At 57.6% G+C, this 23,958-nt stretch overlaps 1 protein-coding gene across 1 annotated transcript; it reads right to left on the bottom strand.

Moving 5' to 3' along the window:
• Positions 1 to 1,623: 1,623 nt before the first annotated feature.
• LOC141976833 (maestro heat-like repeat-containing protein family member 7) lies at positions 1,624 to 12,334 on the bottom strand. The gene is made up of 6 exons (XM_074937998.1): positions 12,234 to 12,334; positions 11,617 to 11,726; positions 10,181 to 10,330; positions 9,717 to 9,871; positions 9,192 to 9,339; positions 1,624 to 1,686 (listed from the first exon to the last, which is right to left on the bottom strand). Exons 2-6 carry the CDS (start codon positions 11,617 to 11,619, stop codon positions 1,624 to 1,626), a joined length of 519 nt encoding a protein of 172 aa, XP_074794099.1. The 5' UTR covers positions 11,620 to 11,726; positions 12,234 to 12,334.
• Positions 12,335 to 23,958: the final 11,624 nt, after the last annotated feature.

A 23,958-nucleotide genomic window follows, 5' to 3' on the forward strand; every position in this document is an offset into this window, starting at 1 on the left:
TTTCCCCTGAACCAAGGTACCCTGGAAGTATCGTAGCGAGGGGCATGGTCTCCCGCCCAGATGGATGGGGAGGGAGCCGCGAACCCCCTACAGCCTCTCTTTCTACTCGTTCATTCTTTTTCTCTAAATATGTCAAAACACAGCACGCTGTTAGGGCCCTGGGCGGGGACGCTGTGGAGCGGGAGGACCTGGGTTCCTCTATCCCCGCCACCCCTCCGTCAGGAGTGGCAGCCTCCCGATGTGGTCGTCAGGAGGCCCTCTGCTTCTCTGCCTGCCTGACTGTAGCACAAGCACGCAACCTTCCCCCGGCCAAACACAGAAAAATAATACAAAATAAATGTTCAGAAGGGCCGATGGTGCCAAAAATGTACACGACTGGAAACGGGGACGGAGGGCGGGACGTAAACGCTACACGGGGCATGGAAACCTGTCAAAAAGTACACGGTGATAAAAGCTATTGAGCGGTTAACTACTCACGTGGCTGGGCAGGGCAGGCGGCCAATGGGGAGGAAGCCATGGTCCGGCATGATGTGTTCCACCCTGCTCCAGGCGGGCTCTGGTGCACCAAACCCCCAGAGTAGGGAGGCTGGCTTTTACTCGGACAGCTGGGCAGCTTCAATGACTGGGCTCTCCCTTGTGCACATCAGTCTCATCCTCTGCAAGAGTGTTCGTAGGCTGGCACGGGCTGGACGGTGTTTCTTGCAGGCATTGAGGATTAGCGTGGTCTGCAAAGCCAGGCACCTGACAGAGGACTTACTGTCCTCCTGCAAGCCTTTGAGGACTAAGATTGAAAGTAAGGAAATGGACGTCAGAGCCATGGTGCTCTGGAAAGCCCTGGCAGACCAAGCCACAATGAACCCCATTCACTCACTATTTCTAGGACTGCCCCACCCCTGCAGTATCTGATGGCCTCATCCCTGCCTGTATTTAAGCTCCCCCTTCCCCCCAGTGCACAGATGGGCACTTAAGCCCCGAGAGGGGGAGATTCACAAAGGGGGCTGGGCATTGTTAGGCTACGCCTAACTTCCGGTGCCCTGCTGCCCTCCAGGAAATGCCAAGGAGGGAGCTCTGCCCTTCCTTAGCTCTGGTTGGGGCCCAGCTGTGAACCTGCTCTGGGAGTGAGGAGCCTGAGCTATGTCACCCCCCCGCCCCCTTTTCCCCAACAAATGTGGAGGAGACGCTGCTCTGCCCTGCGCTGGCCCAGGGGTCCGGGCACGCAGCAGGGAGGTAGATGACCGGACGTCACCTCAGTCTCCTTTGGAGCAGTGGCTTGACACCAGGCACCCCACCTGGAGGTGACTGCAACAAACCCTGGGCTAGTGAGTGCCAGGGGGGGAGGCAGGACCAAACCTTTGCTGTGTTGGGGGGGGCGCAATCATCTGCGAAGGCCAGCCAGCTTCGGCCCAGTTTGGGGATTTGCCAGGCCACAGCTCTGAGGTCAGGGCTAAGTGCCTGGGCACATGCCAACCAGCAGACACCACAGGGTGAGGGGGAAGCTGATCGGGGGTTTGGGGATCTACATTTTGCAACCCTTTGTGGCTCTTGCCCAAGATCACATTGCTGGTGCCGGAGATTGAACACAGCCCGCAGCCCTGGGCCATTCGTCCCTCTAGCGCTCAGTGCTCAAAGCGGGTACCACTCACCGTTGAAGATGGAATCCAACTTCTCCCGGCTCTTCTGGTCCAGCTGCCGGGCAGTGAGCCCTACACATACAAACAGCTCATCACATCCCTGCATCCCCAGTGAGGGTGTCAAAGCGTCTGTCACCCGCCAAGCAGCGGGGCTTTCCCCTGCCCCTTGCTGCCCAGGACGGACTCCTGAGTCCCCAGGGAAAGGGCAAGTCCCCAGGGATGGCTGTGGGGCTGGTTGCCAAAGGAGAGCATAGCGCCTTGAGTTCCACTCCCAAGAGCCCATGGTGGGGTGGGGGGAGTGGGGATGGGGACTGCATGGGGAGCAGTGGGGTTAGAGGGGGCCCATCAGCCAATCAGGGCAGTTTGGGGTGAGCTTGCTCCTGCGGGTTTCTGACACCCCTGAGCCTTCATTCGGCAATCAGGAGCCCAGGGGTTACTTCTCGCTGCCGGCAGGGACTGAGGAGAGCCTGAAACTGGATCCAGCCCCCCTGCTTAAGGGACCCCTCTGCTCTGTGGGTACCTAGAAACCTGATAGCCGCTTCTCTAATGGGAGCCTGCGGGTTTTTCAGAAAGGCCATGGCCTGGCAGAGGAAGGTTTCTGCCCTCTCCTTGTAGCACGCCACCTAGGAGCCAGAAGAAGGGAGCACAAGGTTATTAAAGGCCTTTCCATCCTGCAGGCTAGGTTCCAGATCTGTGGAGTGTCCTGCTTTCCCCCCTCCTTCCTCTGCCGGGGGGATCACGCAGCGGGACTACAGCCAGGGCCAGGTGTGGTCCCGGGGCTGGGGCTCGGTGTGGGCACGGAGCCGGGCAATGGAGGGCTCCCTCACCAGGCAGTCACAGCCTCGCCAAAGTTCCTTTCGCTGGATGAGAGCACCGAGCTGGCTCCACCTTAGGAATTCCACAGCACGGCTGAGGGCGTCCCAACACACCTGCAAAACAAGAGGGGCCAGGGCGAGCCGGCCACGGTTACAGGAGGTGGAAGCCAGGGCAGTCCCTCGGCATAGGCGGCTGCATAGGGGACCACGAAATATGGGGCACCAAATTGCCCTAAATTTCATGGTGCCACTAGGCGGCTGCATGCTGCACATGCAGCAGCCCCAGCCCCAGTGACCCGCCCTATACCTCGGCCAGCCCCGCCGCGGGCTGCGCCCACTACAAAGGGCAGGGCCGTCCCTGGCGGGGGCTCAGACAACTCCCTCTGCCCGGACTCTTCCCCTTCCCCCCTACGCCCCTGGCCCGCCCCCATTCCACCTCTTCTCCGCAAGCCTCTTCCCCCAGCGACCCCACACTCACCGGCAGTGGCAGGAAGTGGAGCAACCCAGTCCCAGCCCGCTCTACTCGAAAGGATTGCCCCCCGCACTCACCGGCGGTGGGAAGCGGAGTGCCGCGGCTGGGAGCTGGCAGAGTAGAGCGGGCTGGGGCCAGGCTGCTCCGCTTCCCGCTGCTGTCAGTGAGTGTGTGTGTGGGAGGGATCCCTTTCCCCAAAGCCCCTCCGTCGAGCGACACGGCTGGAGCTGGGTCGAGGGAAGCAGAGCGGGCTACTCCCAGCTCTCCGCTAATCCCCCAGGCCACTCTGGGCCTGTGGGCCCCCCAAAAGTGGCCCCACACAGCTCCTGCCTCCCAGACACTGGTGGGGGGGAGGGGGAGGCCTGGGACCCCACACAGCCCCATTGCGGGGGGGCTGGATAGGGCACCCAAATGGCTAGGGACGGCCTGGCTGAAAGCCACTAGCCTAGTTACCGGAGGCCGTGTGTGCTGAACGGTTCCTGGCCCGCAGGTGCTCGCGGAAGGGCGGAGGTGTGGCTAAGGCAATGGCTGGAGACCTGACTCAATTCCCAGCTCTTCCTGCAGGAACTCAGGCAAGTTGCTTAGGCCCAGGGCTACAAAGGGATTTAGGTGCCTAATGCCCATGGGCATTCAATACTTCTGAGGCACTAGGCCTCACGCTGTGCCTTAGTTCCCCACCTCATGGGGCGTAGGAGGGTGAATTCATTACTGCTGGGGGCATTTGGCTCCCAAGTGATGGGGGCCATGAGAGCGAGCGTGGGCACAGGCACCTGGGGCGGGGCGGAGGGGGGGCTTGGGCATGTCATGGCTAGTAAGAGCTGTCCAGGCTGCTTGGCCAAGGGCACATTGGGTCTTGGGCACCATCCAGAGGCTGGGTAGCTCTGCTCTGGGTAGGGACCATGGCCAGGGTTGTGCTCTTCCCACCAGCACAGCCAGGGGAATGTGCAAGGCCAGTGGCTGTAGGAGTGGTGAGCTGACCCCTCCGCCCACCCATTCGCTCAGCCTGGCTGCAGGGGGGGAGTGTTGGCCTCAGAGGAGGCAGGGAAGACTCAGCAGTTGGGTGGGGCGCCATGGTCGTGGCGCTACTGGACTCAACGTTCAAGTGATTTTGAGCACCTGATTGTCACAGCACTGAGCGCCTGCCCTCTGCCGGCCAGACCTTTTAAAGGGGGGTGTCACATGTTGGCCCCCCCCAACAAATTCCTGGTCACTGTAACAATCTCAGCTGCAGGCTCCAGCTCGTGGCCTCACCTGGGACACATTGGGACGCTCATCATGCAGGAGGAGGAGCAGCGGGACCAGGCTCCGGAGGACGTGCTCCTTCATCTTTTTTTCTGTTGGGCTCCCTTACAAGCTCCAGCAGGTGTTTAAAGAGGGTGATGGAGAGCACCCGGAGTTTGCTGGACTCCTGCAAGAGAGGATGTGGGGAGGAGACGCTGTGACGGTCGTGCTCACTCACGGGATGAGCGCTCACTGTGACAGAGATGTCTGCCCTGCAGGGGGTATTGCTAGCTCACCCCCAGTCATACAGGCACAGCTGGGGGCCAGAGTCTCATGGGCATAGCGCCATTGAAGGCAATAGAGATGCAGGTTTCCACCAGCTTAGGGGATGGCCTGGCAACTTCTTGGCCAGAGAGAGCAGTAAGGTGGGGTGAGACAGCCCCTGGGATCTCACAGCCAGCTCTGGGCACACTGACATCAGCACCCGCCTGTCAAGCCAAGGGGAAACGCTCAGGGAAGAGCAGCACCAGGACAGGGGCAGCAGAGAGGGAGCCATGAGGAAAGATTCAAAGAGCGAAGGGATGTGCGTACTTTGTCCTCCCGCTTTGCGTGCCCAACTCACACAGGTGCTCACCCACAGCAACCCTCTAGCGAGGCCAAGGGAGCCAGGCATGGGGGGCAAATTCCTACACTGCTGTTTGTTCGGGCCACGCACAGGGACCTGGGGGGGATTTAAGCAGGAGCAAGGGGTGGTAAATGTGCAGGAGCTCCCAGATAGGGGGCCTTGGAAGCCATGACTGGAAACCACCCAGCCTCCAGGGCCTTGGGGTTCAGCAAGGGCTGCCCCACTCCTACACATGGGTTTCTTGTTAACTCAGGGTCGGCCCCACTTGGTCACATGATGCCCCCTTGCTGCATGGCAGCTGGCAGAGCCGGACCAGTCCAGTGACCTGGGAGGCCGGGCGAGCTGTGCCCAGCAGGGAGAACCAGGAGCAATAGCTGGGGGCTGTAGGGAGGGGCCACTGCTTTCTGGGAGGTGAGGCTGAGGGTAAGGGGGGGCAGCCTGGGGGGGCGGTTGACTTGAGCTGTTCTGAGAGTGGCTGAACTTTTAAATGGTGCCCCCCCAATCAGCAGTTACGTGTCGCCTCTGGGCACCAGATTCTAGACCAGGCAGTTCTCTGAGTGACGTCTGTTGTAAAAGTGTTCATAAGTTCTTTTAGTCTGTTTATCTGTTTGGCTGCACTCTCCTGTCTGGCCACTTTGGAGACAGGTTCTTGGAACAGTAGTTCTCAGTTGTCTTTCCATCAGGAGCGGGTGCTGGACTAGATGCAGGAGCTGCTCTTGGTGTTGATCTTTAGCTGGGCCTGTGCCACTGCTAAATCAAGAGCGGCCGGGTCCCAGCAGAGTTCGGGAGGGCTGAGGGTAGGATTTAGCGTTGTGAGAGCTGGGGAGGTGGGTGGTCCCTCCAGGAGCTCCCACTGGGGCGTTACCCCTGGAAGGTAGTAATGGATGGGTCCCTTTCTCCCACCCACTTTGCTGGCTCTCGCCGTGCAGTGGGGGACTGAACATCAGTCTGGTGAACACGCTGGCGGGGGCTCGTTTGTGGTTACAAAAGGCCTGGGGAGAACTAGCCCCTCCTTTGATGCTGCCCTGCCATGAGAACGAAGGGGAGAGGAAAGGGCGGTAGCTGCAGAACCTATAGACGGAGCCGTTTCCTTATGGAGCTGACAGGCCAGCTGTGGGATTCCTGGCCAGGGAGGGGAGGGGCAGGATTTTCACCAGGGTACCATCACTTGTTACCCTGGAAGCCAGCAGGAACATTGCAGCACCCTGTGCTGCAGAGGCCCCCTCGCTACATGCAGGCTCAGGAATGCATGTCCTTCCCTCAAGGGGAGCCTCGTCCCCAGGCTGCCCTGATCCTTGTCAGCAGGCCTGCAGGACACCAGGGTTCCCACCCTTACTGCCATATGCTCTGATGGAGAATGGGCTAGCAGAAGAAGGCGGGAATGGGTTCATGTCATTTACGACAATCCTTTTTCTGGCTGGGGCCATAGCATAGGTCCCACTAGCCCCCCCGCCAGCCCCCATTCACACGTCTGTGGCTTGAAGGGTCTCCCGCGGGCCGCCAGGCCTTACATCATGAAAGAACGGCAGGAGTTTCTCAGCCACTTGCACAGCCACGGGGCTGGCGCTCTGCCTGTCCATGCTGGCGAGGATGTCTCTCAGCACGGTGATGGCATTGGAGATGACGCCCCTGTCTGCCTCGTGTAGCCGCTCCACAACGACTGGCTGCTGACGCTGGAGTTTCCCCACCTGTGTGAAAGGAGGAGCTGCTTTACGAAACACCCTCCGGTGACCCAACAAGCCATTTCCAAAACAACGTCTGCCTCCCCTGCAGACAGAGCCACGGGAACTAGGAGTGCAGGGCGTGCTGCAGCACTCCAAGGTTTTACGCGGGGCTCTGCTCCTGGCCTCACACACAAGGTCCCAGCTGCCGGCCCTGCGCCAACTCCCAGCTGTGGCCCCAGCCTCGGCCCCCTTGCCCCATCCCTCTCCCGCCCCCCTGGAGCCATGGCCCTGCTCCTGACTCCAGCTCTAGGGGTGGTGGGGTGTGTGGACAGGTGTAAGGGGGTGCTCAGCACCTCCACAATAAAAAGTCTTCTAGCGCCTCGCCTCCAGATGACATGTTAGAGCCTCAAAGCCCTTGCACAGCCCCAGCTAGGATCGCAGGCAGCGGGGCCGGCTACCTGCAACATAAGCAGCTGCTTCCTTGTACCCCCGATCCCAGGGGGTGGTATTTATTAGCAGGTATCATCTGTGGAAACTTCTCTGCACAACACCTTGACCCCAAACAAATCAAGTGTATTCTTCTTATAAGGGTTAGAATAGCACCTCCAGCGCCTATCTGCAATCAGGGCGTGTGCTGGGGGCTTCCCAGGCACAGAAAGAGACATTCCCTGGCCTAGAGCTTACAGGCTAGACACACAAAGGAAGGATTTCTATCCCCGTTGTACAGACATGGAACTCAGGCACAGAGAGGCGACGTGACTCACCAATGGTCACCCAGGGAGTCTGACAGAGCCCGAAACTGAACTTGGGTTCTCCCGAGTCCGGGGCCTTACAGCCCAGCCTCGGCGAGGGAGCCGATTTTGTACACGAGTGCTAGGGTTGGTCTGTTACTAAAAGCCAGATTCAATCATTTCTGTATTTGGCTTTTGAACTGTTCAAAGACAGCCCCACAAAACCTCAACCGGGATCAGGGGAAAAAGTGTCCAATACAGGCTTACCGGTTCCGGAAGGAAAAATAAAACACAAGCAAGTGAAAACCAGGCTGAGGACATGGAACAATGGGAATGGTGGATAACAAAGAGAATTACAGTCATGCCCTCTCCATGTCTGATCGATTCATCGTCCGGCTTTAATAAACCGGACTGACCTGCTATTCTCAGGGGAAGTAAATTATCATTAGGGAGAGTTGCCTTCAGATTGTCTCCTCTTTGACCAAGCTGCCAGATCTGTGTATTTAAGTCCCAAGGGTTTTCTCTGCCTTCACTATGCTGTGTCTATCACACTTGGTATGAGGTCTGAGCAGCAAAAGGCCCTTCTCAAGCTCTTCAGAGGAGCAAGTGCTGCGGGACAGAGCTGTGACGTCAACAGTTAAAACCTACGAGGCTCAAAAAGGGGATTCGTAGGAAAAAATGGTTCCAATTGAAGCAAAATGGCTCTTTCCGGGCGTCCCGGATCACTGGTGTCACCAGCATTCCCTGGAGGTCTAGAGTCCACAGCTCTGCTGCTACTCTAGTGCTAGGGTTCTTTGGATCACACACCCAGAGACGCACCCTGCAGGAGCCAGGCCCTGCCCTGCAGAACAACAGACAAAAGCCAGGCAGGGACTTGCCCAAGGTCACCCAACAGGTCAGAGGCAGAGCCAGGAATAGAAACCAGGGCTCCTGACTCCAGGCCAGGGCCAGGTCCCCTGGGAAGCTTTCAATGACCCCAGCCCTGCATCAGCTCCCTGATGAAGGAGTTGCCAAGACTTTGAAGGAAAGAGCTCAAATTCAGAGGGATCATGGTAAATTGGAGGACTGGGCTATAGACAACAAAATGAAACTCACCCAAGACAAAAGTGAGGTGCTACATTTAGAGAAGAAAAAGCAAATGCACAGAAACAGAATGGGGGATAACTGGTTGTACTGCTGAGAAGGATCTGGGAGCTGCGGTGGATCACAGCCCCAGCATGAGTCACCAAAGCGATGCTGTTGCAAAAAAAAAGCAAATGCAATCTTAGGTTGCATTAGCAGAGGAATAGCCTGCAAGTCATGGGAGGTGATAGTACCAATCTACTCAGTGCTGGTTAGGCCTCAGCTGGAGTATGGTGTCCAGTTTTGGTCACCAATGTCTACAAAAGATGTGGAGAAACTGTAATGGATCCAGAGGCGAGTGACAAAGATGATCAGAGGGATGGAACACAAGCCATACGAGCAAAGGTTGAAGGAACTGGCTATGTTTAGTTTGGAAAAGAGGAGATTAAGGGATGACGTGCTAATGGCCTTCAGATTCTTCGAAGGCTGCCAAAAAAAAGATGGCGAAAAGTTGTTCTCTCTTGCCACAGGGGGCAGGACAAGAGGGGATGGGTTCAAACGACAGCACTGCAGATTTAGATTAAATCTCAGGAAAACCTTCCTAACGGTAAGAAGAGTAGGACAATGGGACAGACGACTAGGGAGATTGTGGAAGCCCCTGTGCTGGAGGTTTATAGAAGGAGGCTGGAGCCATCTGTCTCGGTTGGGATAGACACAACAAATCCTGCATCTTGGCAGGGGGCTGGACACGCTGACCTTGCGATCCCTTCTCACCCTGCGGTTCTACGAGAGCTGTCCCAGAGCACCAGGAGAGGGTTTCGGCGTGTTCTGCCTCGACTATAGCGCTGGCTAGAGTCACGCTCTTTTTCTTCGGCCCAATGGCGATACCCAGTGGGAGACTGAGAGACACCCTCAGGCCGTGGAGGGGACACACGACGCTCCTTCCCTTGCTGCAGGGGCTGGAACTTACGGCCCAGGGGGCAACGCCAGCCTCTTGCTGAGAGACATCGTGACGCTGGCGCAGAGGCCATTCCTGCAGCCTGTCGAGCAGCTCCCGTAGGACCTTTCCTGCGGTCTTGGGGTGGAATGTAAGCACCCTCCACATCTCCACAGTAACACTGCAAAGGGAGAGAGCCGATTTCACCTGGCCAGAGCCCTGCCAGCCTCCTGCACCTACCGCCACCCGCACCCTGCTGGGTCGCCCGCCACCGGCCGGCCCTTTGTTGCCCTCCTGCTGCAGCAAGGGCCCCCACTGCATGGTGCAGGCTGCATGGGGGCCGGGTCTGAGTGTCAGCCCCGGGGGAGGCCGAGGGCTGCCATCTGGGGTTTTGCAGGCTGGCCTGTCTCCACATGTCAGCCTGCAAAACCCTCCAGAACAAGCAGCAGCTCTGCAGGGAGCAGGAGGTCTCTGGAAGGTTCTGCACGCCCCTGTCCCTGGCAGCGGGACCAGTCCAGGGGACCCGGAGCACAAGCGGCAGCAGCCCCAGGCCCGTACCTGTCACATGACAGCGAGCAGCCCAGCAGGGTTGTGACCACCTCCTCGCTGTTCTGGTCGCCCAGCACGACAAGGGCCTTGAGCAGCTGCTGCTGGGCCAGCGGCTCGCTGATGGAATCCAGGTTGTGGTAGATGCTCATCACAGCCTCCGACACCTGGAAGGGAAATGGGGAGTTGGGAACCTTGGCTTCCTCGCGCTGCTATTGATCTGGGGTGCCAGGGACCTGCTGCACCTGAGAGCCATCTGCCCTCCCACATCCTCTTCTCCAGCTCCAGGCCTAGAACACAGGGCCAATTCCTGGCCTATCGATTCATAGACTGCAAGACCACAAGCGGCCATGGAGATCACCTAGACAGACCCCCCGCATTGCACAGGACCTGCCCCCCAGTAATGCCGAGCGCCCAGAGACAGAGTCTCCCACGGATGGCCTCCCCCAGCAGGCTGTTCTCACTGCAGCTCTTACCCTCTCCAAGCTTGGGCTGGGGACCCACAGGATCACATGCAGCATGTGCCTGGCCGCCACCGAGTCATGGACGCTGGTGTCTCTCATGCCCTCGATAGCCGTGAGGAGGAAGTCCATGCGCTCGGAGGGGTTGAAGTACTTCCCAAACATCTGAAACAAACCTGCTAGTGAAACCCCTTTTGCTGCCCAGTGCGGTTCCAGTCGGACCGAGCAGCCAGGAGTGCAGGCAAAGCCCGCTCTGCCGGGACAGGGCTGGGTTACTGCACCTGGGACGCACAGTACCCAGCCAGCAATCAGGAGCTGTCGTGCATGGCACAGGCCAGCGTGGCAGTGCATGGGGGCACAATACCGCACAGCACGGATACACTCTCTAGTGCTCAGCAGGGGCTGGCACTGGTACGTGGACGCAATGGTGCCTTGGAGAGCATTAATCTCTGGGGAAGCTCCCACCACACCTGACAAGGAGCTGGGATCAGGTTTGGATGAGACCCAGTGCATCTTGGGATGTGGCATGTAGGGAGGCATATTGGCCCGCCATAGTAGAAGCCTTGCCAGCAGTATGAGGGAAGTGATTATTCCCCTCTATTCGGCACTGGTGAGGTCACATCTGGCCCCCCACAAGAGAAAGGATGTGGAGAAATCGGAGAGAGTCCCGCAGAGGCTAAGGAAAATGATTAGCGGGCTGAAGCACATGAATTATGAGGAGAGACTGAGGGAAGTGGGCTTATTTAGTCTGCAGAAGAGAAGAGTGAGGGGGGATTTGATAGCAGCCTTCAACTACCTGCGGGGGTCGGGGGGGCGGGTTCCAAAGAGGCTGGAGCTCGGCTGTTCTCAGTGGTGGCAGGTGACAGAACAAGCATCAATGGTCTCAAGTTGCAGTGGGGGAGGTCCAGGTTGGATATGAGGAAACGCTATTTCACTAGAAGAAAAGGAGTACTTGTGGCACCTTAGAGACTAACCAATTTATTTGAGCATAAGCTTTCGTGAAGTGAGCTGTAGCTCACAAAAGCTTAAGCTCAAATAAATTGGTTAGTCTCTAAGGTGCCACAAGTACTCCTTTTCTTTTTGCGAATACAGACTAACACGGCTGTTACTCTGAAACTATTTCACTAGGAGGGTGGTGAAGCCCTGGAAAGCGTTACCTAGCGAGGTGGGGAATCTCCATCCTTCGAGATTTTTAAGGTCAGGCTTGACAAAGCCCTGGCTGGGATGATTTAGTTGGGGTTGGTCCTGCTATGAGAAGGGGATTGGATTAGATACCTCCTGAGGTCTATGATTCTATGAGGTGGAGTGGGCCATCGGCAGGGCTCCGGCCCAGCTGGGTGGGGTCAGTCACACGCCTGGGTCTGTCCCTTCCCCCTGACTCCTAGGGTGTTAATTTCTCTCTCCTGAGAACTCTGGGCACAACAATCCCAGGAAGCATTGAAAGTAGTTACCATGGCGATATTGCTGGTGTTGGTGAACCAGGTGACCCAGAAGGTGTTCTCCGCTCGCCACTCCCTGAAGACCTGCAGATACTCTGCACTCTGCTTTGCCAGCGTGGTGCCTGAACCAGGGAGGGGAAACAGACAGCAGGCAATAGAAATCAGAGGTTAGCTTTGGAAACGGGAGTTTTGCAAGGAAGTTTAGAGACAAATACATCTAAGAAACATACCGTAAATTCAGGCCAATAAACTCCCTCCCCCCAACAAAACTAAACAAACTAACCCCCCTGGAAGAGTCAAAATAAACCAGGCAGAAGTGCAGCAGCAGTGTGAGGCTCTCCAGTGGATTGCACTGAATGCAGCATGTAGGATTACCAGCCCTGTGGGCAGGTAGCACATCTGGGCATTTGGCCCAAGGAGCTACTGCCCTCGGAGACCAGGAGGCCAGAGGATCTCAACTGGTGGAGCCAAGGGAGACAGCGAGGTACATAGAGGAGACTTTTAGGGATGCAGTAGAGTGGCCCCACCCCCCGTCTGACAGCCTCTGTGCTGCTGAGGAGGGTGAAAGTTTCTGGGAAGGAGAACATCGAGCTGGAGCAGAGGGAGATGATCCCATAGTTGGGACCCACCTGCCAGATGAAGTCAGGATATCCTCTCACACTGAGGCTGCCCCTCCTGAGGCGGGAAGCCCAGTTACAAAGAAAAGCCAGGTAATAGTAATGGGGGATTCAATCAATAGACATATAAGCAGTTGGGTTTGTGATGAGTGGGAGAACCGCATGGTAAATTGCCTGCCTGGTGCAAAGGTTGCAGCTCTCACGAGACATCCAAACAAACTTCTGTGCAGTGCTGTGGTATGTAAGCTAATGTTTAAATCGGCCTCTGTACGAGATAGCGAATGTGACAGTGAAGTTTATAAAAGTCTCCAGATGTGATCCCTGGCAAGCCTGACTTCAGTACCAGGCAACTTGTTGAAATGATAGGAAAGAACAGAATTATCAGACACATAGGTGAACACAATTTGTTGGGGCAGAGTCAACATGGCTTTTGTAAAGGGAACTCATGCCTCACCAATCTACTAGAATTCTTTGAAGGGGGTCAAGAAGAATGTGGAGAAGGGTGATCCAGTGTGACACGTGTGACACGCCCCAGGCCACGGCAGCCCCTGCTATTCCAGCTCACCCACTTACTTGTACCCGCAGGGGAGCTACTGCAAACTCTCCTGGCAACAGGACCCCACCCGCTTTTGCTGTCCCCAGGGAGGCCACTGCACACAGTCTAATGCATTAGAAGAGTCAGGAAGGACTCTGCATTTGAGGGGGAGGGGAGATTTCCAGCCAAGCTTCACTTCCCCTGGCCTGTCTACGTCTCAAGCAGCTGATCTCAGGCCTGTGCCCCCAGCCATGCACTGGGGTGAATGTGCTTGTGAAGGGAGTGTCTGTTCCCCACTAATTGCTGGTGCATGTGAAGGATAAATGCCTATTACTGCTACCCTATGAGGGAGTTACTCCTTTATCTGCGGCGGTGGGGTTTGTGCTTTGGTACTGCAGGTCCTGAGCTGAAGCGCTGTCAAGGAGCTGTGATCATTACACTCTTATGCCCGCGCCAGGTAACCCAGGGGGCAGGGACACGAGCGACATGCAGGATTCCCCCTCGGTTTGGGGCGGCTCCTCATGGCTAGTTTGGGGCTTACGTTGTTGTATAGAGCAGCCTCCACGCCCTGGTTGGTCTCTGCTGGAGGCAGGGAGAAGACGCTGGAGAAGCAGACGGTGAGCAGGCTGGATAGCTCCATTCCCCGCAGCAGTGGCTTCACTTTGCTAAAAGAAGAGACACGCGCGGATTGGAGGGCTGAGGCGAGACTGATGCAGTGATGTTGGCCTCAGGCTCCCAGGACATGCTGGGCAGGCTTCTGGGAAGCTGAGAGCAGGGCGCCAGTGGCACTGAGAGAGAGCCCCCCATGGCGCAGGCTGAGCCACGTGCCAGGGCTCAGCCTGCCCAGCCTCTGAGCCACAGGGAGTCGCTGAGCTGCCGGTGTGATGCAGCTGGCACAGCTGGCGGTGACTCCGGTGGCTCCGCTCCAGCAGTGCCCAACTGCCCCTCTCCCCCCGGAGCCATCGCCTGCGGGTCCCAGAGGGGACCGGTCCAACCCCCTCGCTCCCTCCCCCACATCTTCACACGGCCACTTGGAGAGGTCGCCAGGCACCGAAGGATCCTCCACCACCAACCCACGGGTGCCAGCTCACATGCACCAGCACCATGGCCTGGTGCCACGTGCCCGGGGGAATCAGAAGACGGGGGAGGAGCAGAGGGGGGAATGCCCTGGAGAACTGGCCATGCCAAGAGGCTGGCGTGTCTGGCTGCACACAGCACTAGCTGGGGCTGCGCGGGCAGGCCGGGTACCTCAGCTCCATGATGGCGAGCATCGCTTGCTGACGCACTCCGCTGGTCAGGGAGTCGACGGACTCAAGATCAATCAGCTCCTGGGGAGACAATGTGGGGAAGTGCCAGCCGGGCTCCGAGCTCCCGTAAGGCTCCGACTGGGGAGCAAAGCGCAGAGCCTGCAACACGTGGCCTCGGCAGACAGGTCGTCCTACTGTGGGCTTGATGGTGTGCAGGGCTCCAGCTGGGGAGCGCAGTGCAGGGCCTGTGGTCAGTGCCCCGGCGTTATGCGCCAGTGCACTGCAAAGGCTCCATCAGCATTAGCACCCAGGGACTCCACCTGAGACCAGGCTCCTTGTGCCAGGTGCTGCACACACACAGTGAGAGCCAGTCCCTGCCCCAGAGAATTCACGAGCGAACTGGATGAGACAAGGCATGGGAGGGAAACTAAGGCAAGGAGGGAGAAGTGATTTGCCCAAAGGTCTCACTGAGGAACTGAGCCCCAGCCCACTGGACCACCCACCAGCACACGCTGTCCCACGTTCAGGGAAGGGAGGTAAGCTCCGGAAAGCTTTCTGCAGCGCCGCAGAGCAAAGACTTTCCAAATCTACGGAGCAGATTTGTTGCTAGTTCCCTAGTGGGCACTGACTGCGGAGTGTTGGGGCTCTGTGCAGGGAGACTGGTGTATACAGAGCGATCCGGTGACTTGGGAAGCTGGGCGCAAGGGAACAATCTACGTTTCAATACAGTGACACGTTCAGGACCAAAGAACGCAGGCCACACTCACAGCATGGGGGGCTCTAACCTGGGAAGCGGTGACTCTGGAAAAGACTTGGCAGGCATGGTAATCAGCTGACCAGGAGCGCCCAGTGCGAGGCTGGGGCCAAAAGGGCTTATGCCATCCTGGGCTGTACAAACAGGGCAATCTCCAGTTGTTAGAGAGGTTATTTTCCCTCGGTATTTGGCACTGGTGCGACCTCTGCTGGGATCCTCTGTCCAGGTCTGGTGCCCACAATTCAAGGAGAATGTTGATAAATTGGAGAGGGGTCAGAGAAGAGCCACAAGAGTGACTGAAGGACTGGGAAACATGCCTTATAGTGAGAGACTCCAGAAATCAATCAGTTCAGCTTCACAAAGAGAAGGTTACAGGGTGCCTTGATGACAGTCTGTAAGTACCTACACAGGGAGCAAATGCTTGAAAATGGGCTCTTCAGTCTAACAGACAAACGTCCAACACGATCCAGTGATTGGCAGTTGAAGGTAGACAAATCTGCAGATCTCTCCAGGCCAATCACTAAACCTGCTAAGTAACAAAGCCCAAGTGTGTGTTTTACTCACCTTTATCTTCTCCACAAGGAGGGCTTTGCCGAGAAAAGCTGCCAGGTTTCTCTCTGGGTGCCTCGTGAGGACGGCCCTGCTGATGGTGATGACACAATCCAAGAATTCAAGTTTCTTGGCCTCCTCCTATGCCCCGCAGAGATTAGACAAAAACAGGAAGGTTAGCGTGGAAAGGAGCTGCCAGTGGGAGAGATGTCAGAAAGCTTCCCCCCAGCGCTGCTCAGGCTTTGATATGCCGAAGGCCAGAAGGCCATTCATCTCCCAACAGGAGTGACTATGTGGGTTGGGCAGGGCAGCTCTGTGTGAAACCAGACCAGAGAGGGAGCAGATCTCATGGGGTAGGTGTCCAAAGAGGAACTGCAAGATGGGGGCTAAGCAGCCAGACAGTCTTACTGGGGGGCTTGATAGAGTGGGAGGAACATCTGGGTGTGACACCCTGACACCCCAATATTCGCCACTGTCATCTAATTAGGATATGTTTGGTACCAAGTATGTCTTGTAAGGTATCATTCTAAAAGTCTTTGTCTGCTAGACATTAATGTCTCATTGGATTGCATGTGCTATCGTTGGATGTGACGTTCTGAAGTTCAGCTGTGTATGTGTTCCGGAAAAACATTGTGAGGTTCAAAACAGCCTTTCAGGTAGAACAGCAAAAAAGCCAAACACTGGCTCACGGAGGAAATGCACAAGCATTAGGGCTACCCCAGGAACTGCGTGCAATAGAAACCTCCCCGAGATAACGAGACACAACGGGACCTGTTGGACCCAGGTCACAGCAAAAGAGTTTTCCAGCAGGTGGGAAGAGAAGATAAAAGGGGAACAATGACATTGCGGGGGGGACGGGACGGGACCTCAGACTCCCTGCAATAAGATACCTGGAAACACCTGAGGGAAAAAGATTGAACCATGAGAAGTGATGGTCCCAGGCTAGAGAGAGATTCCTAGCCTGTGCAAGAAAACCTGGGAAATCCAAGCTGCAAAACCAAGGCAGCTTCTGCCTTAAGAATCTGCCAACCTGTTTATCACTCAGGGAGCATTTGCTAATGTCTATCCTATCTATCTGGTGTGTAAAGCTTCGTTTGTGTGTTTTCTTTATTTACTACGCTAATCTGCTTTGTTCTGTTTGCTATCTCTTATAACCCCTTAAAATCTACCTCTTGTAGTTCATCATCTTGTTTCTTGTTTATACCACAACCCAGTTTGTAGTATAAATTAGTAACTGGGAGGAGGGGCAAAGAGTTTTTCATACCTCTCTCCACATCGAGGGAGGGGGCGAATGTCATAAAACCTTTGGGTCTGTACTCCAAAGAAGGTGGGCACCAGAGGACTGGGACAAGGCCCTTCAGCTGAGTCTTCCCAGAGCTGATCTCAGTGTCTGTGTCTTTCTGCAGCTGGGTGTGGCCCTGCCTGTGTGTAGGGCTGGAAGAGGCTTGTGAGCCAAGCCCAACAAGACAAGGTAACGGGGGCCCAGGCTGGCAGAACAGGCGGGCTCAGTGATAAGCCAGTACATCAGGTGGCACCTCAAAGGGGGGCAACCCATCACGCTGGGGACTGGCCAAATCCAGTGGGCACAAGTGGGCAAGGGGCATGGTGGGTGCCTTTTGTAACTCCAGACAGGATGTTTTTAAGATGCTCTAGTTTCAACAGGAATTATGTGGGGGCAGGTCTCTCCTGTGTTATACAGGAGGTCACAATGGTCCCGTCTGGCCTTAGAATCCATGCCTCATCCGGAGAAGGACGGATGGTGCATGTGGACAGGGCAGTAGCTGAGAGATCAGAGGAGGGCTCTTGGTACCTGTTCCTTGCCCTTGAGAAAGGCGTTGATGTACTCTAGGGTCTCTTTCTCCTGCGAGTCTGGCCCCATAAAGCAGGAGGCATTCCCAAGTGATGGTGAATCTGATCAAAAACAGAGTAGTGGTAATACCTGGGGCTGCCAAGCTGCAGGCTGGGTGAGAGAGATCTTAGCAGAAACCCTTGCCCCCCGCTCCCACCCCAGCAGGGTAGCAGCCCCGATGCACAACAGGGTATGGCACAGCCATCCCTAGTTTCCCCAACTCTTTGCTGCTCAGCCCAGCAAAGATCCAGTCAGAGCCCTGGTTCCCAGCGGCCACCCCACTTCCCCGCCTGCACCCATCATGCAGTCTGAGCCTGGGGATTTGGGGAGCACCACACCTGGAAGGAGGCATGATGTCAGGCTGTGAGTGGTGTCCCTGCTCTCCGGGCCATTGCTGGAGGGGGCAGAGGGACTGGCAGTGAAACGGTCTGCTTCCCACTGCGGGAGAGGTAGGAGCTACCCAGTCTGCGTGGGATACGGGGACCCAGGGCCTGCCCGTTCTGCTTCCTCTGACTGCCTCTCCCGCCATCGACAGCCACGGGGTGTAACCTGGGCAGGCCCTGGGCTCCCATCATCAACCCCCCCACCCAAATGCCCTGTGCTGTGCCATGCGTCACCCCCCTGCAAAGGAGCCAGCAGATGGGGCTGCAACATCAGGGGGCATCTCATGCTTTGGTCGGCGCCCTGCAATCCTAGGCTTAACAACCCACCGTGCACAGAGCATCCCCTTTGACTGGTGGAAAACATCTTCCGACCCTGCAGTGTGATGGATCGGGGTGGGTAATTCAGTCAGTCTCCCCCTGATGCTTCTGCTGCCGCCCCTAATGCCCCGATCAGATGCAGGGGCTGCAGCTGCTGCCAGCAGGAGGGGCCATTCCCCCCTGCCTGGGTTTTCCTGTCTCTCCATCTTATGGCAGCCCAGAGTTGTACAAAGGTGATGGAGTCTTCTCCCGCCACTGACACCCTGGTCTTGCAACCCCAACCCCCAGAGGGGCCAAGCCCCACCGCAATGCAGGGCCATGGCCCCTGCCATTTTTGCAGCCCCCTCTGCCCACCCAGGAGGCACCCACTCACCAGCATGGAAGGGCTGAGGCACACACAGCTCCTGCTGCTGCTGTGGCCTCTTCCGTGGACTCTTCCTTCGAGGAGGTCTCGTCTCCTCCCAGGCATGGATGGGTTTCAAGGGGACCTTGCGGACTTCCTCAGCCATCCTGCAAGAAGCCAGGACAAGGCATTGCTTGTGAGGGATGAGAGGTGACTGCCCCGTTCAGCATCAGGGCCAGTCCACGTATTGCCGTTCCACCAGAGCCTACAGCTGCCAGCTGAGATCAGGGCCCTGTTGCCCCAGGTGCTGCAGACAATCCCTGGGCCGTAGGGCTCAGACTCTAACTAGCCAAGGCAGCCAGCAGGGAAACAAGCCAGTGGATGGCCTCAAAGTCACCCAGGCAGTCAGCAGTACAGGCAGGATTAGAACCCAGGTCTCCAGACTCCCAGGCCCATCCCGCAGGCCAAACAGCCTCCCCCGGGTCACTCCCGCCTCTCCTTCTGCTGGTTCACAAACTGCCCAGCAGACAGGCTGCATCCAACCACTCAGGATTCTTCCTGCCCAGGGAAATTACCCTGATCCCTTCCCCCAGGAATATTGGGGCTGTGGCAGGTCCCAGGTGGGGGAGGCAAGCGGGGTGGGGGAGCGGGGGGCGGGTTGGTGAGCAGCAGGAGTTGCTCTGACACCACCGTGAAGGGGAAGGAGCAGAAGGCGGGAGAGCGGCAGGCAGGCAGACTGTGCCGGGGCAGAGCTTTGTGGCGATTTCACAGCTCGTCTCTCCAAGGCCTGTGTGGCAGCAGCTGCTGCAGAGAATCCCAGGCCTGATTCCCCCCACCCTGGGTCTCCTGAATGGCCCCTGCGCTGGGGGGCTCCATTCCTCACCCAGTGTCTCCTGCTGACTCTCCAGCAGCTGCATGGCAGGTGTCCTAAGGCACCTCTAGTCCTCTCCAGAGCTCAGGGGGACTGTCCTGGCATCGGACTGTCCTGGTGAATGGACCAATGGCTCCGGGCAAGCGGAGAATGCCTGTTCCCCTGGCAACCTCAGTGCCATTCCCTCTGGAAGTGATGGTGTCAGCAAAGGTGCTGGAGGTGGTCAGACCTCGAGGTTGGAGCTGGACTCAAGAGGCCAGGGTGTGGGTGGAGCGAGGCTGGAGCGAGAGCAGGGCTGGAGTACGACGAGGGGCAGGGTCACCAGCTACCTCCAGGTCTGGGTACTTACCTGGCCCCACCATGCCAGTGGCTGAGCACACACATCTTGTGGTATTTAGGCTCTCAACCCCCCCGCAGAGCAGGGACGTGCTGTCCCTCGTTAGCTGAGGCCCGCGGCAGCGGGGACTCATCTGATCTCACACAGAAGACTTACAGAGGAGCGGGGAACTGAACACAGCTCTCTTGGGTCCCAGCCCAATGCCTCATCTAATAACCTGTGCCACCTTCCCGTGCCTTCCCACCAGCCCTGCCAAACCCTCCTCCTTGTTTCCCTCCCCTCCGGGCTCGACTGGTGCGACCCCTTCTGTCGAGCCGCCCCGGGCTCCCTCCTGTGCGCATGCTGCTGCCCGCTTCCTGACTGGCACCAGGCTAGACCGCCGGCACCGGGGCACTTGGCAGATGTGCGCCGCACAGCCAGGAGCTCGGGGAAGGCTCGGTGTGGTTGGCGATGCAATGGAAAAGCAGAGGTGGGCAATAGAAGATTCTCCTACCTGGAGTCAGGAGTGGGCAGAAGCCTGCGCGTAAACGGGCCACCCACTTTCTGCTGCCGGTGGCGGAGCTGGAACTGCTGGCTCAGCGTTCCCCAGCGGCACGTGCCAGCTCTCGCTCTGCCAGAGCCAAGCCTGGCAGTGAGGGGATGAGGCTGTGCCAGCCAGCAGGGGCGTGTCACAATGGGCAGGCAGACGAGTCACAGGCCAGCCACTGTGTGACTCCCCAGCCCTGGGATGCCCCAGCCCAGACTTGCTCTGGCCTCGCCAAGGCTTTAGAGCCTGTCCTTCCCCACCGGGGTCATGGGAGGGACCTTCCGCTCCCCACAGTCACAGACGTTAGGCCGGAAGGGACCGCTGGGCTCCTCTAGTCCCAGCTCCTGCAGACCCCAGGCCAGAGCTCCTCCCTGCGTCCATGCTATTGGAGCCAGGGGGTCTCTGGATCCCCGAGTTGGAAAATCAGTTCCATCCTAGTTCCTCCTTCTCGTGACAGTGCCGAACAGGGATTCATGAACTCTCCCCACTCATAGCTCCCAGCCCACACAGAAGGCTCTTTCCACTTTCCCAAGCTGCCGGGTGCTTTGGCCCTGGGGTGTAAAATGGTCCCATCTCTGCTTCCTCTCCCACCGCTGCAACGACGCAGAAGCTGCTTTAATAGCAGCCCCCCCCCCACCCAACTGAGTCTCAGATCTTGCTAACGCTCAGTGCCATGACAGCCCCAGGAGATGATTGCTGTGGCATGTGATGAAGTGGGATTGTTCTTAATGTTTCCTCTGAATAGTGTGGGGGTGCCTCAGTTTCCCCTAGGCAGTTCTTAAGTCTCTAGGTGGTGGGGTAAGGGTGTATGATCATTGCAGAGCCCTAGAGGGCAGGTATGTGCAGGGGTCTGGACACAGAGAATGGCCGACACCCTGTTTCCTGGGTGCTGATGGCCTGGCCCTTCCCCCCTGCAAGGTGAGAGCTAAAAGGGTTGGAGAACAAAGGAATCAGGTGACCTCCTGGCTCAGGAAAGGGACAAAGCCCAGAGGAGGAGGGGCTGGCGAGAGTTTCAGTTGAGGCTGGCTGGGGACATGGAGTGAAGTACAGATGTGGTTGTCTGGCTCACTACCTCCCAAAATGGACTCAGCTGAGGGGTCCTGTTCTCTGCACCTACATGCTCTGTGTTAGACCATGTTCCTGTCGTCTAATAAACCTTCTGTTTTACTGGCTGGCTGAGAGTCCCGTCTGACTGCGGAGCTGGGGTGCAGGACCCTCTGGCTTCCCCAGGAGCCTGCCTGGGCGGACTCACTGTGGGAAGCTCACGGAGGGGCAGAGGATGCTGAATGCTCCAAGGTCAGACCCAGGAAGGTGGAAGCTGTGTGAGCTGTTTGCCCTGCAGACAGGCTGCTCACAGAAAGGAGACTTCCCCAGAGTCCTGACTGACTTCATAGGGAGCAGTTCCAGAGCATTGCCCGGGGACTCCGTGACATGGGGGTCTCGGCCCAGGGGGAGGCAGTGACCCCTAGAAGCAGGGAGAGCACCAGCACCGTAGATCAGGGAGGTCTGGCAATGCCAGTGGCTGTCTGGGGTCTGGCACCCCAGGCACTCAGAGCAGATTGTCAAAGGCCAAACCCCTCTCACCACCGGCTCTGTAGCTCCCCCTTGCTTTCGGTCTGTCTTAGGCACCATCCTGGCCCTCATCCCCCTGGCATCCGAGCACTACCCAACCTCAATAGCATTTATTCTAACTGCCCCCTTCAGGGCAGGGTCTGGCAGCTACCCCCACTGTACAGACAGGGAACTACAGCACAGAGGGAAGAAGGGACTTGCTCGAAGACAAACAGAGCATCTGTGGCAGAGCTGGGAAATGAACATGGGTCTTCTGGGTTCCAGGATGGCACCTGCTCTTTCAACCTCCTGCCCCCTTCGTCCCTGGTTCAGTGGGAGCTGTGGGAGCTCTCTGGGGCACAGGAGCTGGCTGGTGCCCAGATGGAGCTACGTTGCCTATTGCACAGATCTCGCTCTTCCCGAACATTGAAAATGCTGCTCCAACCATACCAGGGCCCGCCAGGATCCTTGCAGCTGGTCCGTGCTAAATTGTGAACTGTGCCCTGGCCTCCCAGATCGGGGCAATGGGAGAGGGTGGGGCTGGCCCAAGGCCCTGCTGGATTGCGGCTCACGCGTAGGGGGTCCCAGTGCTACAGAGCTCTGTGCCGCGGCAGAGCTTTGTGGGGGTTTCACAGCTCCTCTCTCCAAGGCCTCTGTGGGAGCAGCCGCTGCAGAGAATCCCAGGCCTGATTCCCCCCATGCTGGGTCTCCTGAATGGCCCGTGCCCTGGGGGGCTCCATTCCTCACCCAGTGTCTCCTGCTGACTCCCCAGCAGCTGCACGGCAGGCGTCCTAAGGCACCTCTAGTCCTCTCCAGAGCTCAGGGGGACTGTCCTGGCATCGGACTGTCCTGGTGAATGGAACAATGGCTCCAGGCAACTGGAGAATGCCTGTTCTCCCGGCAACCTCAGTGTCTGGGCACTTACCTGGCCCCATCATGCCTTTGGCTTAGCACACAGGTGTTGTGCTATTTAGGCTCTCAACGCCCCCTCCGCAGAGCAGGGACGTGCTCTCCCTCGTTAGCTGAGGCCCGGAGCGGCGGGGACTCATCTGATCTCACACAGAAGACTTACAGAGGAGCGGGGAACTGAACACAGCTCTCCTGGGTCCCAGCCCAATGCCTCATCTAACCACCTGTGCCGCCTTCTCGTGCCTTCCCACCAGCCCTGCCAAACCCTCCTCCTTGTCTCCGTCCCCTCCGGGCTCGACTGGTGCGACCCCTTCTGTCGAGCCGCTCTAGACTGCCTCCTGTGCGCATGCCGCTGCCCGCTTCCTGACTGGCACCAGGCTAGATGGCTGGCACCGGGGCACTTGGCAGACGTGCGCCAACCAGCCAGGAGCTTGGGGAAGGCTCGGGGTGGTTGGCGATGCAATGGAAAAGCAGAGGTGGACACTAGAAGATTCTCCTACCTGGAGTCAGGAGTGGGCAGAAGCCTGCGCGTAAACGGGCCACCCACTTTCTGCTGCCGGTGGCGGAGCTGGAACTGCTGGCTCAGCGTTCCCCAGCGGCACGTGCCAGCTCTCGCTCTGCCAGAGCCAAGCCTGGCAGTGAGGGGATGAGGCTGTGCCAGCCAGCAGGGGCGTGTCACAATGGGCAGGCAGACGAGTCACAGGCCAGCCACTGTGTGACTCCCCAGCCCGGGGATGCCCCAGCCCAGACTTGCTCTGGCCTCGCCAAGGCTTTAGAGCCTGTCCTTCCCCACCGGGGTCATGGGAGGGACCTTCCGCTGTTATACCAATAAAATAAAAACCAGCAGGATCTCATTAAAGGGAAAAAGGCAAAATACCACATTTACTGTGAATACAGAAAGAATCATAGTAAGCAGTTAGTTATAGCTATAACTTTCCATTCAATCTCATATTTAGTCACACATTCATTCCTACAAACACACACACACAGGTTCTGCAAGGTTGTTATCATCGTTACCAGCCTTAGAGTTGCTCATGCCAAGTGTCACGGAGTCCCTGGGCGATGCTCTGGAATTGCTCCCCATGAAGCCAGTCAGGACTCTGGGGAAGTCTCCTTTCTGTGAGCGGCCTGTCTTCAGGACACAAAGCTCACACAGCTTCCACCTTCCTGGGTCTGACCTTAGAGCACCCAGCATCCTCTGCCCTTCCGTGCGCTTCCCACAGCGAGTCCGCTCAGGCGGGGCTCCTGGGGAAGCCAGAGGGGCCTGCACCCCAACTGCGCAGTCAGACGTGACTCTCAGCCAGCCAGTAAAACAGAGGTTTGTTAGACGACAGGAACATGGTCTAATACAGAGCTTGTAGGTGCAGAGAACCGGACTCCTCAGCTGGGTCCATTTTGGGGGGCAGTGAGCCAGACAACCACGTCTGCCCTTCACTCCATGTCTCCAGCCAGCCCCAAACTGAAACTCCCTCCAGCCCCCCCTCCTCTGGGCTTTGTTCCTTTCCCTGGCCAGGAGGTCACCTGATTCCTTTCTTCTCCAATCCTTTAGCTCTCACCTTGCAGGG

Source organism: Natator depressus, chromosome 23, assembly GCF_965152275.1.
Source record: "Natator depressus isolate rNatDep1 chromosome 23, rNatDep2.hap1, whole genome shotgun sequence".
Classification (NCBI taxonomy): domain Eukaryota; kingdom Metazoa; phylum Chordata; order Testudines; family Cheloniidae; genus Natator; species Natator depressus.

Excerpts from the sequence above, each read along its gene's own strand:
- LOC141976833 (XM_074937998.1), bottom strand. Across the intron at positions 9,872-10,180 it reads CCAGCCCAAGCTTGGAGAGG|GTGTCGGAGGCTGTGATGAG; the intron begins GTAAGAGCTGCA and ends TTTCCCTTCCAG. Across the intron at positions 1,687-9,191 it reads CTGGCGTTGCCCCCTGGGCC|CTGGACCAGAAGAGCCGGGA; the intron begins GTAAGTTCCAGC and ends ACTGCCCGGCAG.